At 37.9% G+C, this 14,674-nt stretch overlaps 1 protein-coding gene and 1 pseudogene across 7 annotated transcripts in view; both read right to left on the bottom strand.

Moving 5' to 3' along the window:
• Positions 1-14,674, bottom strand: part of asic1c (acid-sensing (proton-gated) ion channel 1c) — a 66,700-nt gene that overhangs the window by 10,352 nt on the left and 41,674 nt on the right. For all 7 annotated transcript variants that reach the window (XR_014116788.1, XM_027020279.3, XM_027020278.3 and 4 more), the window contains exons 2-3: positions 4,180-4,330; positions 2,692-2,819 (exon numbers count right to left, since the gene is read on the bottom strand). Coding sequence is in view for 6 of the 7 variants with exons in the window: in XM_027020279.3 (XP_026876080.1) it covers positions 2,692-2,819; positions 4,180-4,330 (279 nt within the window). In the remaining variant the exon portion in view is untranslated. The remainder of the gene's footprint in view (positions 1-2,691; positions 2,820-4,179; positions 4,331-14,674) is intronic.
• LOC145651123 (acid-sensing ion channel 1-like) lies at positions 5,331-5,846 on the bottom strand (annotated as a pseudogene).

Here is a 14,674-nt window from a genome sequence, read left to right on the forward strand (position 1 = left end):
TTGGTAGAAAGAAAGAAATGCGCCTGTGACAAGGTGGGTGGAGTGACTTAACATTTTTGCTTAACAGATGTGCACATAAAGAAGTGTCCAGTTTCTCACAACAGAAAACTCTGACCAAGAACATCATCCCATTACAAATATATATATATATCTCCCAAATATTAACTAAATACAACTTATTTCATAATTATTTTTGAAAGGAAAAATTAATCTATTGCTGTTAAGGGCCAGGCAAAAATCAGATGCTCGCGGATAAAAAAACAGAGTTCTATTGTAGTAACAGGTAGTGGAAACGGTCATAAAAAAAGGAGTAACTTGAAAGTAGGGAAAACAGTCCATGTCAAAAAATCATAAAGATCATCCAATAATCCAGGCATCAGAATCCAAAAGGGGCAGGTGAAAATCAAAAACGGGAAACACTAAGTCAAGGTTCGGTACACAGAAAAACAACCCAAAAGAATGCGCGGTATGCATAGGATTCTAGAGGCAATACTTCACAGTGTCCTAATGTTCGAGACAGGCTGAAATAATCAAGTACACAGGTGAGTTCAATATTCCAGTGATGACGATCTGACATGAAGTTCATGATTGGTGGAATCCTGGGTTGGGTGTCGAACAGCCTGCTGGGTGTTGTAGTGTGATGAGGAATCAGGCGATATGACAGTTGTGACTATTAAATCTGAATCACTTGGTGTGTCATTATGCACAGAAAATTATGCAATTTAAAGAATTAGTACTATTACAATAATGTAAATATTAAATTTGATCAAGTGCCAGATATTTTAGTATGCCAACTCAGAACTTCCTTGACAAGAATGTCTGTTTCCTCATCTGTGAATTTTTGTTTGCACTGTCATTCCTGCAAATTGCCACAAATTTGTCACTGCACTGTGTAGCCTGCTCAAGCCAGACTTTATAGGGAATGAAAGGAGTTAATCTTATTGGGTATTGCGGCGGTAAGCCTATCCATACCTGTTGATCATGCATTCAGTCTAAACAACCTCTTTTTTTGTAATTGCGCCATGCTGTGCGTCATTAGGGCGTGTGTGCCGGTCATGAAAATAGGAAACTTTTTTTTTTCCATGCCCAACCATGCCTGCACCACAGCTTTATTCCTTATTTGTGGGCTTGCCTTGTGTCTATAAAAAGAGGACCTAAAATGATATTTTCACTTGAATGGACAGTTCACAGAGCTAAAAGACAAGATACCAAATTCCCACAAAGCAATTACCCAATCTTTTCTTCCATCTGGTCTTTAGACATTCAGAGAAATTTAGTAACTTCACTGGTTAAAATGTACAGATGTAAAACGGTTTAATAAATTACCAAGATACAGGCTGCTTTGACTGATTAATAATAGGAATGTTATTTGATATATTTATGAAATTTAGCAAATGAAGATAATCTTTTAATTCTCACAAGTGATAAATTAATGTGCTGAGTAAATGAACACCAATTACATCATTCTCCTAAATGGACACTGTCACTTGTGTCCATTATGTAATTTTAAATACTCAGCAGTAGAATTACTAATTACTACTAATAAAATGGTGCATGACTCCACAATTAGTCTTCTTAATATGGATTAAAATATATTTTTAATAGTTAGTAGATAATACACAGTTAAATATATGGCTGAAATCACCATAGATAAGTAGAAATGTCCTTTATTTTGCCATTTCACTGCATTAGTGATACTTTTTAACTTCCTTAGTGCATTTTCTGGTGTTAAAGTGATGTCTCTTGTAATGACAAAATATGTGACAATATCAGAGCTTACTATAAATATTTATCATAATTGTAATAAGGCCAAATCATACTATCACTTAAGCCAAATGATTGCACTGTTTCTGACTATAGGAAATATTGCCCTAAGCTGATCAAAAATACCAGTAGTCTTAGTCATTTGCTAATAAACACAGCTCAAACACAAAGTGGAACTCAAACAATGAAAGATCCTCAGCAGTAGGGCTGCACCATACTTAGATTGTTAATCATAACCGAAGTATTGGCCTTTGCAAAACTGTTATCACAGAAAGCCATGATATGCAAAGGAACCTTCTAATAAGCATGTTGTTTTTTGGGGTGGGGGTGGGGGTGGGGGGTTGCTCTGAGACCATCCTGAGGAGCCTACCATGACAGATGAATGTTCTGTGAATTTTTGTTTCAGGTAATGCAGGGCACTCCATTAATCGCACACTAATATGTTTAATGTATTGTAGGGCATATTGCAGTTGCAGTATGCAGCAGCATAGTCACATTGTGGTGTTTTTGTCAATCTTGTGTAGGTCTAGTTAGTGCACCTTGCTCTAGGTATACTAACAGAGCAGTTTATTAGTACAGTGTCATTATACTGTCCTTTTAACATTTTAACAAGTTTTGCTTTGTTCTGTGTGGGTCCACACACAAAGAAGAAAATCTTTATAATAAACTTTAAACATTCATACCCAAGGTCATTTTGGCTGGACTGTCATAAATGCTCATTGCATAAGGGGTTACTGACTGAAATATATATGGTTCCTTATACCATTAGTTTCCAATGATAAAGCTCTGTCCTCATCCCAAAAGGGTGCCTTTGTTTGCTCCAGGTATGAAATAATTATTTTAATGCAGAGAAAGTGCAGGGCTCACAGGCAGACAGAAGACAGAGGCTGTGAATGGGGTGTGTGCAGAAGGCTTAGCATTAAGTACCCGTTGCTGCTGGCAAGACACAAATGTTTGAAAACCAGGGGCCACACCAAATCCTAGCTGGTCTATGAAGGGCGGCTCATCCTGGCTGTGGATCTGAACTTTGATGCCTGCTTCGTACGAGGTCTCATCTGTGGAAACAACAGGCCAAGGCATTAAACATTGCAGGGAAGAAGCTGGAACTGTCATGTTTGAAAAAGCAGTGGTTTATACTGCATGACTGCATACTGATGTACCATGACACAGCCTTACTTGCCTAACCCTAACCCTGTAAACAATGGCTGGACAAGTATCATAATGCAACTCAAGCTTAGTTAAGCCAAATAACTGCAATGTGATACATATGACCACTTTCAATTTTTTTTTCAAATGTTTTTCAAAACATTTGATTGCATTACGTTCTGCTGTTCATAAGTTTCAGTTTCATAATGTTTTTCATATTCATGTTTTAGTGTGTGGTGGTAAAGTTAAAGGAAACAGTACAACAAATGAGTAAAACATAGTAATGTAATGATTCTTAAGAGCACTTGGTGTAAGTCAGGGAAAGAAACAGATCTCTTTCGAGGTCATGGCACCACTGAACCAATGAAAGAGAAATTCTGAAAGAGTCTGAATGTAATGGTGGTCGCTTCATAAATGATTAATGTGCCATGATGATGACGTACTGGACATATTAATCAGCAAAGCAGAAGAATGGCCAGAAGATTTAGATCATGCCATGCTGGCTCATCTACTTCAGTTCCTAGCTTGAGATTTTTAATGATAAAAAAGGACTTTGAAGTTCCCAGTTGAAATGTGTACATTAAAGACATTTTAAATCTGTGACTATTGTAGGCTTCTAGCCCAAAAGTAACCCTAACTCTAATCCTAACCCTCATGTTGAAAAATATCTGCAGAAATATATCTGCAGACTCTGAATGTAAATGCCCCATCTAGATTTCACTATAGACTTTTTGTTGACTCTCTGGTGCATGAACTAATGATGCAGCTACACACAGTTGTTTTCTCTTCACTTAACCTTAAAATATGATGCATTATGACACATGTGAGAACAAAATGAATCTCAACTGTTTCTTAAAAAAAAAAAACTGTTGTGAACACCTAGAGTAGGATATGCTGCATTCTGCCATAAAATGTTCCCACTCAACATAAAAAAAAATAAAAAAAAATCAACATAACTGAAGAACAAGGATTTCTTTTCTTTTTTTAAATTTTTTAATCTAAACGTGTACTTCTATCTAATATTTAAATAGCCTCACAATCCCTATAGCCAGAATTTCAACTCCAATGGAAACAACGACAATTGTCAGCATTTAATTTCCTTAAAGAGTCCAAATTGCACCAAATTTGTTGTAATAATAATAATAATAATAAATATCAGGGTTTCATAAAAGGTGTCAATGAAATTAATTGATTGTCCTAATGGTTATTACATACATATAATAAAGTGAAACTTTTAAATGCTAAACAGCCACCATCCCCTAGGTTTACCTGTGTCACCCCACACTGGCAGGTATTCATCCTGCTGAATATCAAGCATTATCTCCAGCCCATTTCCTGTGCCACCTTTTAGCGTTGTCAGCAAGGGGTTGCCATCCAAGCCTGAGTTGAAGGTGTAGCATTTCCCATATCTTGTATAAATCTGAGGAGAGATGCATCATAATATTCAGCAGATACATTAACAGGAAACTAAAAACAAACAAACAAACAAAACAGGTTATCCACACACTTTCACAGATTTCAAGAAGCTGTGAGACTGCCATAAGATGCTTTGGTCCTTATTGTTATGCACGTTTCAGCACAGCAGTGCAGCTCCCATAGAGGCACAGTCATGCTTTGCTGATCCCACTATGACAGTAATGAACAGATCCAGGCCTCCACTTCTTTGATGAGACCCTCAGGGCTTTAATGAGGACCCTCTGTGCATGCCTTTTCCAACTCCTGGGCAGCTTTTAAATGGCTCCAGCCATGGCTCCCGAATGAAGCCAGACAGGAGAGCTCTTAGACCTTTGAAGTGCATTTCCTTTTTGCAAGCCCTCAGTCGTGTACCAGATCAGTTTGTTCACTTCCTACTTACCAACATCTGAACAGTGCAGCGCATTAATCTCTTAAATCTTGACTCTCATTTAAAGTGATGATGATGAAAGATAAGGTAATGTCTTTGTCAGCATATTGTGCATGCTATAAATTGTTAGGTAGGCAGTGCACTCTGTTAATCACTCTGAAAATCATGGTTTGTTGAAACACTGAGAAAATCATTGTGTAACAACATAAAGGGTACTTAAATAAATTGTAGATTCCTTACATTGTTATACTGACAGTTTCACACAATTAAATGGAGGACTTTTATATCATCACAAATGCCAGAAAAAAATAATTCCTTGAGGTGTCTTATTATTGCAAAGTGTCAGAGAGGAGATTTAGCTATAGGAGATTTTCATCTGGTCTGTGCATAGAAAACACACATTTAATTATTCATGCCTCTTGCACCCTAGAAATTTGTCATGGTGCAATCTGAATGCAGGTTTGTGCTGTTGCAAAAATGTGCTTGCGGGGTTCCTTATGCAGTCCCTGTATCACATTCTTTCTTTTTTTCCCCTTTGAAATAGAACATGAACATGAGTGCCAAAGCAATCATTCTGTCATGCCAAGAAGTTAGAGAAGTCCAGCTGGCGCATCAACCTCTCACTGTGGCGACTATCTTTCAGCATCGCTACACTCTGCCTGTTCACAGAGCAGTTTGAGTGCACAATGTCCATTCAGTAGCCACTGTGGTACAGGTCTACCTTGGTTAGGCTAGACACACAGAAGAGATTCTGGTTACACAGTGTGATGGTGGGAAATGTCATATGGTGAGCCACCACCATGTAGATCTTTGTCACAACAGGGTAAGAAAGGAGATAAAGCACATGGTTCCAGGACCATGTGAACAGAAGCCCCAAGCAAGCAGACAGAGCAAGAAGCCACATTATGCGTTGGAATTTGGACTTGTCTGGGGTGAAACTATATTTCAGACCATGGACCTTGGTCTTAAGCACAAAAGCCAAAGTGATCTTCTTAGTGTCAGATGTCATATCTCTGCATTTTCTTTTAGAGTGGGTTTCCAGAGGTTTAGCCCTGTTGTCTATGGGTTCTTGAAATGATGTTTGTCTTAACATAGTTTAAAATCCCCTCTGCATGCCCCTAATTTGAACCCTTTAAAACTCAGTGTGCATGGTCATTACTTTCTTCTAGTTTCACAAGTTTTTTTTGGGGGGGAGCTTTTGTGACTGACTGCAGACTCAAGCAATCAAACACTCTCCTGGGACTGAGCTATGGCTGCGCCTGCATGTAGGGTGAGCTGATGACTTCATTAAGCTCATATTAACACATTCCCTGTAATAGCAGAAATAAAACAGTCTGTACATTACCAAGCTGAAGGTCTGACAAATCTGAGAAGAATAACAGAAGCTCTCATACTCTACAGTCCATTGCTTCTCTAGTAGTTCCATGGTTCCAGAGGCAATCTGTGACTGACACCTTTCTTTTGCTTTTCTTTTTGTTCTTAGTAGTGAGGTAATCTGAGATTCCTCAGATCAGTTCCTCCACCTTCTTGCTCCCGTAGAAAGGCTGTGTGGCTGCAGAGCCTCGTTGCTTTGCTTTTGTGTGAGGTAGCCAAATCCCTCCCTCCCACCCAGATTTTACTGTGGATGGGTCTGCAGCAGGCATATAGATCCAGATTGTTCTGCTTCTTCGTGATGCCAGGTTGGAAAATTCAAATGATTAAAGATTCTGCTTGTAAAAAAAAAAGTTGGCAAAAAAGCATCCTTCCAAGTCAAGCAAAGTCCAAAGTCCCCAATAGAATCCCAACATTTATTGAGACAACAGACTCAAAGGTTCGAAGGTTTTAGGTTGACGAACCTATAAAGGATCCTCGTCCACCATGAACAAAAAGCAACAGTCTTTGTTGGAGACTGCAGATGGCTCAAATAGTTTGCTATTGGAATTTACAAAAATTTAATGCCATGCCCAACGATTAACCTGTTCTTTGCATACTCTTGCACTTGTGGTGACATTCTACCCTCCCATTCCTCTCTCAAGAAAAAAACAAGGTGTGATGTATATAGATACGAATCAAATATTATCAAATATCAAATATTAATGTCTTTTAGAACACTGCATTATTTTGTCAGACATAACAGTTGTTAATTTGCTGGGTTTTGTTTAGTTTTAATTAAGCCATATCTAATAACCATGTGGTTTGCATAGTATAATGTAGCATGCAGCATACTGTTGTATATTGTAATATACTATAGTATGCTCTAGTCTAGATTGGACTGTACTGGCAATATTGCTTTTTCACTGTTCATACCCCATGCAGTTTCTTTCAGATCCCAATATTAGCATCTCCTACTGGGCTGAAACATAAATACTTCTGGGATAACCTTTCAGTGGTTACAGTAGAATACAAAATGATTAAACTCTTTGCTTTGAATTTAAAGCGTATTTTCTTAAAAGAGTTAATGATTTGCCATTCATTTAATGTTGAATTTTTATTTGCTCTATATTTTGCTAGATCTACTTATATCATCAGTTATAATAGCCATGATAAGACTGTTTTATTGTCATTGTGAAAAAAGCTCTCAGTGAGTATGAAATATAAAATGGTTATTAATCCCATGAATAACCACTGCAAACTGCATCAATACAATTTCATTTTTATGCTCCAAATGTCTGAAACAGAATATTAAAATACACTGCTTCTTTTACCTTAAATTCTGATCTGTAGAAATATTCTACAACCAGTTTAAAGACAAGACACCTTCTATACATTTTTATGTTATGTGGATTCATGGCTGAGAAGGCGATCAAGCAGATATGCTTGATATGTTATAACATATTAGTTTAAAAAAATGTGACATGCTGAACCTATACCGAAACAATAGTTTAGGGCTGGAATTCTCAATTAATGAGTGCAGTCACCATGGCTTAAATGCAATTGATGTTTTACCTCATGAAAAATTGATCACCACCAGCTGTTGCAAGTTCTATTCTAAAAGTTAATGAAACTAGTTTCAAAGAAAGTGATTCTTCTTTCAAAACGTATGTGCTAAGAATAAAGTAAAGTCCCATCGACTCCCCTACTACGTCCCTACTACACATTGTTTGTGAGTTGCTTGAGCCAATCAGACAATCCTTTGACTTGCTAATCCATCTCCCAGTATGGCCACTTGCTGGCATTTATTGTCATTCTATTTCAATGCCACTATATCTTTTCACAGACTGTTTGGAAGCTGTCTTTTGGAAAGGGCAGTGTATATTCCACCACATTAAAACACTACCCTACAGCTATTCAGACATGGTATCTGAAGAGCACGGTGGGTTACCGTAGTGCATGGTGGCAGGGGGTAGAAGAACATGTGTGAACATGGGTGGGGACATTCTAACTTCTGTCAAAACTTTAATCTCATTTTAAGACCATCTTAAGTGGCTTAATCTTTATCTTAAAGTTGTTGACCACGGTACAGAAAGCTCATCCCCAAAAGCCATCTTTTCAAGTCATGGGACCCAACATTTATAGTGAAAAAGACTGCCACTCCTTATGTTAAATATAGGATACCAAGAAAGGCTCAGTATGAAAACAATTAACATCTCTGCTTTAGGTGCTAGCTGCAGTAAATGCAGAAGCCAGTGGCCACATCCAGCCTCAATCCTGGGTCTTCAAATAGACAGACATGTGCTCTTACCAGCAGACCAAAGAAACAGCATGTTAGCATGGCATCGAGAACAGAGATTTACCCTCCTGAGTGACAGTCTGCCTCACACTGTCACATATCATTGTTGCTGTAGAACTTTGGCTTTTCCCTTATAGCAGTGCCTGAAGTGAGAAAATGTGTGCAATTGTGCAAAATGTGTGCTCGTTACACTGGCATACTTGTCAGTCCTGCTCAGCAGACTGGTACAGTAAGAAAGTAAGGTACAAAGAAAGATGGCTAACAAAATATACCTTTATAAAAAGAGGACCCAGTTTTCAATTATTTGGTCAAACTATCTACAGCTTTGGTGTATGGGCCTGCAAGAGCTCTATGGTAGACTGCCAGTCATATGACCTTGCTGCATACTTTGCAATCAAGCTTCATGCCTTTGAAAATTTTTCATATCATTAGTATAGCTAATGTTACATAATTGATTTACTATTGTGGTAGTCTATATCATAAAAGCTATATTTATTACATGCAATTTATAATGCTTCAATTATTCATGTAATATTTTTTACCTGGAGCAACAATGCAGGCCTATTAATTTCCAGGCTATTACTGCTTAATGATGAAAGGTGAAAAAGTGCAAAACAAATACAATATTCCTTACTTATTAGACACACTCCTACTCCTGTGTATAAAGTAAATGTTCCTGCATTCATATTTTGTACAATCCATATCTGTGCTTAACTTTCTGGTAAGAAGAAACCAAAGAAGATTTCTATCTCTATGTTTGGACCCCACAGCCTGCCTCAAGTAGCTCTACAAAATACATTTTTAGCATGTGTGTCATAAGTTCTAATTACAATGAATTTGCTTCCTGCAAAGAAATACCTGTTTATGTTTTTCCATGTTCAATCTAAATATGTTTTCAGAATTTCTCTATTACCCATAGTTTTTTGTTCTAGTATACTTGCATGTCATTAGTATGGAAGGAAGGTACCGAGGTAAGTGGACCCCATCTATGTTGGTAGACTACTGTTGGTCACTGAAGAGAGATGTTCCTGAGGCCAAATATAGGCAAAACATTTAGAGGTTTCCACATATGTGTAAGTGGTTAATAACAGCCTTAGTTATGAATAAGTAATATAATATATTTTTAATGTAAAAATGAATTTAACTGCACACTTAAAAATAATGCAAGATAAAAAAAATACTACAACAGTTCAAATTTATTTTATCCTGCCTACATTCACTAAAAATAAGTGCATATCAGATATGCGAGTCTGCTTCCAACATTCACCTATAAGAGCCAACTCAAAGATAGCCATTTTTTTTGCGAATGGCACATGACTCAGTATCTTTAAACAATGTGCCATTAATTCTGGGTATAGAAGATGGTAGAGTGCCAGGATTGGCCAGCACTGCTGTAGATCAGCAGGAGAATTGAATTAATCCATCCTTCCCATCCAAAGAGAAGGGAATATTGTGCTCTTGGACTTTTTGCTATAAAAAGCATCACTGGAATTGGATCTCAGGTTCGGGAGATAGGCCACGGTCTCTTAGCCAGTTGCAAAAAAGGCATGAAAGCTACATGAGCCAACTTGTATAATGTAGTGCAGTTTCCTGGAGAGTAGGCCAGACAGAAAGTCTGGTTAGGCATGGGCCCAAATAATTGCCAGGAACTTTCAAGAAGAACTGTGACTCAGTGAAAAGTCAAAACACTCCAGTGAGTCACATCTACTGTGTACTGGGTACTGATCAGTGTCAGGTTACTGCAAGCACTGCCTAATGGATGGATCAGGTAGAATCGCTGTGTGAGTTAAAAACCAAGGGTAAAAAAGTGAAACTTCAGCAGCATTGCATGGTTTGTTCATCTTGCGTTTAACACCTCATTGAGCTGGTTCTTGTGAGTTGAATGAGATTTGGCAACATTTTTACTCCAGAAGTGGGGTAAGTATTTGGAAAAAATAACAGTTTGCATTATTGAGCACCATGCCAGGTAGAAATCCAGATACCTCAGTTAAAACATCAGTTACAGGTGCAGATATGATTAATTCATCTGTAGTGTCTTTTTAAAAAACATTTTGCAAAATGACAGGACATTAAAAGAGTTCTCTGTAGAAATGCTCTCTTGCTTCTAATAGCTCAGTGTAATATCAGAAAACACTGCAAAGGGTCCTAGTCTAAAAGCCATTAAATTATTGTCTGGCTCTATATGAAAGTCACACCTAAATTATGTTATTAATTTAGGTGTTTGTGTGTGTATGTGTATGTGTGTGTGTGTGTGTGTGTGAGAGAGAGAGAGAGAGAGAGAGAGAGAGAGAGAGAGAGAAAGAAATTTTTTTTTTAATGCTCTATTCACTCAAATTTTGGAAATCTCTTGGAAGAACTTGTCTGGGCACTGAGTTCTGAATTGGCACTGCACACACAACTGAAAAAACAATTCTTACTGTTGATTATAATTCCATCCATGTTCATCGTTAAATTTCTGCAACTTCAAAGCAAAACAAGAGGCATAAACCGCTCTTTCTTAGCAAATTTTCAAGGTTTGCAGCCTGAGCAACACCACATCACTGTGAAAGAAGTATTGTGAGGTTTTCACTAAAATTGCCCTCAATTCCCACAGTACAGAAATCTCTGCAATATAAATGGAAATGGATTTAAAATTGGAATTAGAGCATATTATTCAATGGGCATATGACAGCAGTGGGCAACACATTTGATTTTACCATTCTCAAATGCTTCTAAGGAATGTGATTGAGGCTAAGTTGTCCTGCGAAAGCAAGCTAACCAGGACACAGCTTTTGTTTTCAATAGACTTCACCACTAATCAGAATCTTATTTATAGATCTGCAGGATTAAGAGGCAAAGATCTTAAACAGACCCTTTACATTTACATTCATTACAATAATCTCATGTATAGCTTTCTCAGAGGCCAAGCTAATATTGGTTAAGCAAAATACATAAGTACAAATTGTACTAGCACCTGTTTACAGTGTATTGTGTCTATAATGTTGAGCGGTAAGGAGGCGGACGCGTGTGCTGAGAGGAGCAATAATAGGGGCAAATCTATAACTAAGACGGGAAAATCCAGGGCTAGGAAACAGGGCTCAGGGCTAAGATAAACACAAAGACACGGAGCGCAAAGAAACAACCATCAAACATTAATTCAAAATGAAACAAACAGTCAAACCTCCAAGCAAACAATGAACAGCCACAATCAAGGCACACAACAGGGTTTAAATACATGAACTCCAAACGAGGGACAGGTGTACACAATCAAACTGTGAAAACAAAACAAAACTATGGAATGGAACTACAGATGACAGGGAAAACACGGAACACGGAAGGGACAGTGTCTACAAAGAGAAGTTTTTAGAAGCCTAACATTTATTATAGAAATGCATAAGTATTCTGTTATGTTCAGCTTTGATGTCATCTAAATACTTTTTTACATAGGAAGTCATACATAATTTATTCAGAGACACTATTCTTCTTCTTCATGGTAATGGTGACCTCTTGTGGTCAACTAAGAGGTTTAAATGCAAACATGGGCACTGTATCTGAAGTTGTTCAAGAAAATGAAATCTACTAAAACCTCCTCCTAAGAAGTAACAGAATTCCTTGTTTAAAATGCCTTTTTTTTTCTCCTTGGATTATATAAAATTTAGTCATGTCACTGTTCTTTTTCCTGATTTAGGTAAATAGAGATCTGTATGACAGCCACATATTTTAGACGTTTCAGTGGGCTGGTGAGGCTCTGCGAATCCACTCGTTTGGGAAGGCTGCAATCATCGACAGTGCGGTTCTCGTCATGTGGCGTTACATCACTGCCTGGCTGCACCCGGGTTCCCCCACCGCCAACTCTGCAGAGGGAACATTCAGTCTGTATCAGTAAATAACAGATGCTGTTCCCCCCACCGTGACAGCCCCCTGTTCTCCCCTCCCCAAGCTGGAGGAGCGCATGCCAAGTGAAGCCTATCAGAAGAAGCAGAACTGTTCTGTCATTCAGTGAAGCAGCACATGGAATGCAGGAGCACTCCAACACTGGCAGGTCTTTACACTCACCCCTTAAAACCGGCACAGCAGAGGTGCTTTTATCATTGCAGCTCAATGTGATGCTTGTATTGGTCCTTACCTCAGTGAAATGGAAAGAATTATTAATTTATATTAGGGTTGGTGTGTGTATGTGTGTGTGTGTGTGTGTGTGTTTGTGTGTGTGTGTGTGTGTGTGTGTGGGTGTGTATCCTTGAGTGCGTGTGTATCCTTGTGTACATATATTCAGGTTTGGAGGAGCTCCCCAAGTACTTAAATAAGACAAATGTGAGATGTGGCTGCGTTTGAGAAATGGAAATTGATCACATCATGTTTTCATCTAATAAATCAAATAGCTCACAGCTGAGCCCAGATGTTTACTGCTGCCATTTCACAAGGCTGTTCTCCATCCTTCCCCATCAGCACAGTTGGAGATATTTCACAAGCTCAAGCTGTCTGGCTGTGTTCACCATTTTAGAGGTGTAATCAGAACCAACATATTGCGCTACATTGATTTAAATTTTGTCTCTCTACTATTATATCTCTTTTGTTTTTTGCCCACCATATAAAACTCAAAAAACAAGTACATACATTAAGTGCAGCATCTTTTACCGCAACATGTTTTTCCTGGGCAAGCTCAGTTTATGTAGAAGCTGTAATCAAATCATTGTGCGATGCAGGAAAAGCGCAAGACAGGGAAAGACTTAATATAGAGTAGCACAGGCATCCGGACAGACTGCTGTCTGACACTGGACAAAGGTAATTCTAGACACAAGGTCACTGAATCAATCATTCAGCTTTGATGAAGGTGCTATTCAGTTTACCAAAGCTCATTATAAACCTGCCATGGCTACAGATAAATAGACTGGAATACTTTGATTGATGATGTAGCCCAAAATCAATATATTAAAGTAACATGGGGTTTAATTGTAGACTTCAGAAATGTCTTTAAGTGAGGAGTGTTAAATATGTTACCCAAAATGTAAGTAAAATTGCAAAAACTATTAACACCTCAAGCAATTGCTGTTTGCTTTGAAAATAAAAAGAGAAAAATGTGATGGACAGCCTTCTTTCAAGACTTGGTAGATAGGAAGACTGGGTTGAATGGGAAGACTGGATAGACTCTGTTTACTATCACAAAAAGACAAACTAACTCATTAGCAACATTAACTGCTTCATGTATTAATCTTATTCAATGGCATCCAAACCAAAACAATAATAATGTAATAATCCCACATCCACTTAATACTGATCCCAATCCAAAAATATAGTACTGTTTCAGTATGGTCTAGTCCTCTAAAGGTATATTATCTAAGAACAGATAATAAGATAATATAAATGTATGTATCTGATGTGGCTCACTCCTTAATTGTATAGACAAATTGAAATGCAGAGATATAAAAAGGGATATAATTCACAATTACATATTACTGGTCAACTAAAGACACTATGCCAAAACAATGTCATGATCAGTTGTTGTTGGAGAATATTTTACTGTTGTGGGCTGAATAATGTGAATCTGCAGTTGGGAATAGCCTTGACAATACTTGTGAATAGTAGGTGAATCAGTTCAAATGGATCTTTAGTGCATGCCAGCTTTAATCAGTGTGGGCCCCAAGCCCCTTACCTTCTCCACAATGAACCATGTTCTAATCAAGCAGTTAAAGATGCAACACACACACACACACACTCTGGAAATGAGTTGGATGCCCCCAATTCCAAATGGGAGGAACCACAGAGAATGGAGGAGAACAACAAGATCCTATGGGACCTCCAAATCCAGACAGATATACAAGTAATGTTGAATCAATCAGACATCCTGATGGTAGATAAGATGCAGTAAACAGCAGTGGTAATAGATGTGGCATCCCCAAGTGATGAAAGCATTAAAACGACTATGAGAAAGCTTGAAAAATACCATCCACTGAAAGAAGAAATAGAGGGAATGTGGAAGGTTAACAACAAGGTTGTCCCAGTAATGATACAGACCCATAAGATAGAAGATTGGCTTCAACAGATGCCATCTCAGTCTAGATATATAGATGCACTCATAATAAATCCCAGGAGTGATACTGGTGAATCTAGAATTTATTCCTCCCTGTGTGTCCATATTCCTGGTCAACTGGAGCATTAACAGCAATGGGGAGTTTTAAAGGGGATGAGAATTGTAGGATCATTATGTCTATAAACAAACAATGGCATTTTGGTTATTTATTGTCAGCAGTATGTTAACAGCAAACAGCCAGTCACATCCCTTGACTGTTCAATAA

This window comes from Electrophorus electricus, chromosome 14 (assembly GCF_041902795.1).
Source record: "Electrophorus electricus isolate QZ-2024a chromosome 14, ASM4190279v1, whole genome shotgun sequence".
In the NCBI taxonomy this organism is placed as follows: Eukaryota; Metazoa; Chordata; class Actinopteri; order Gymnotiformes; family Gymnotidae; genus Electrophorus; species Electrophorus electricus.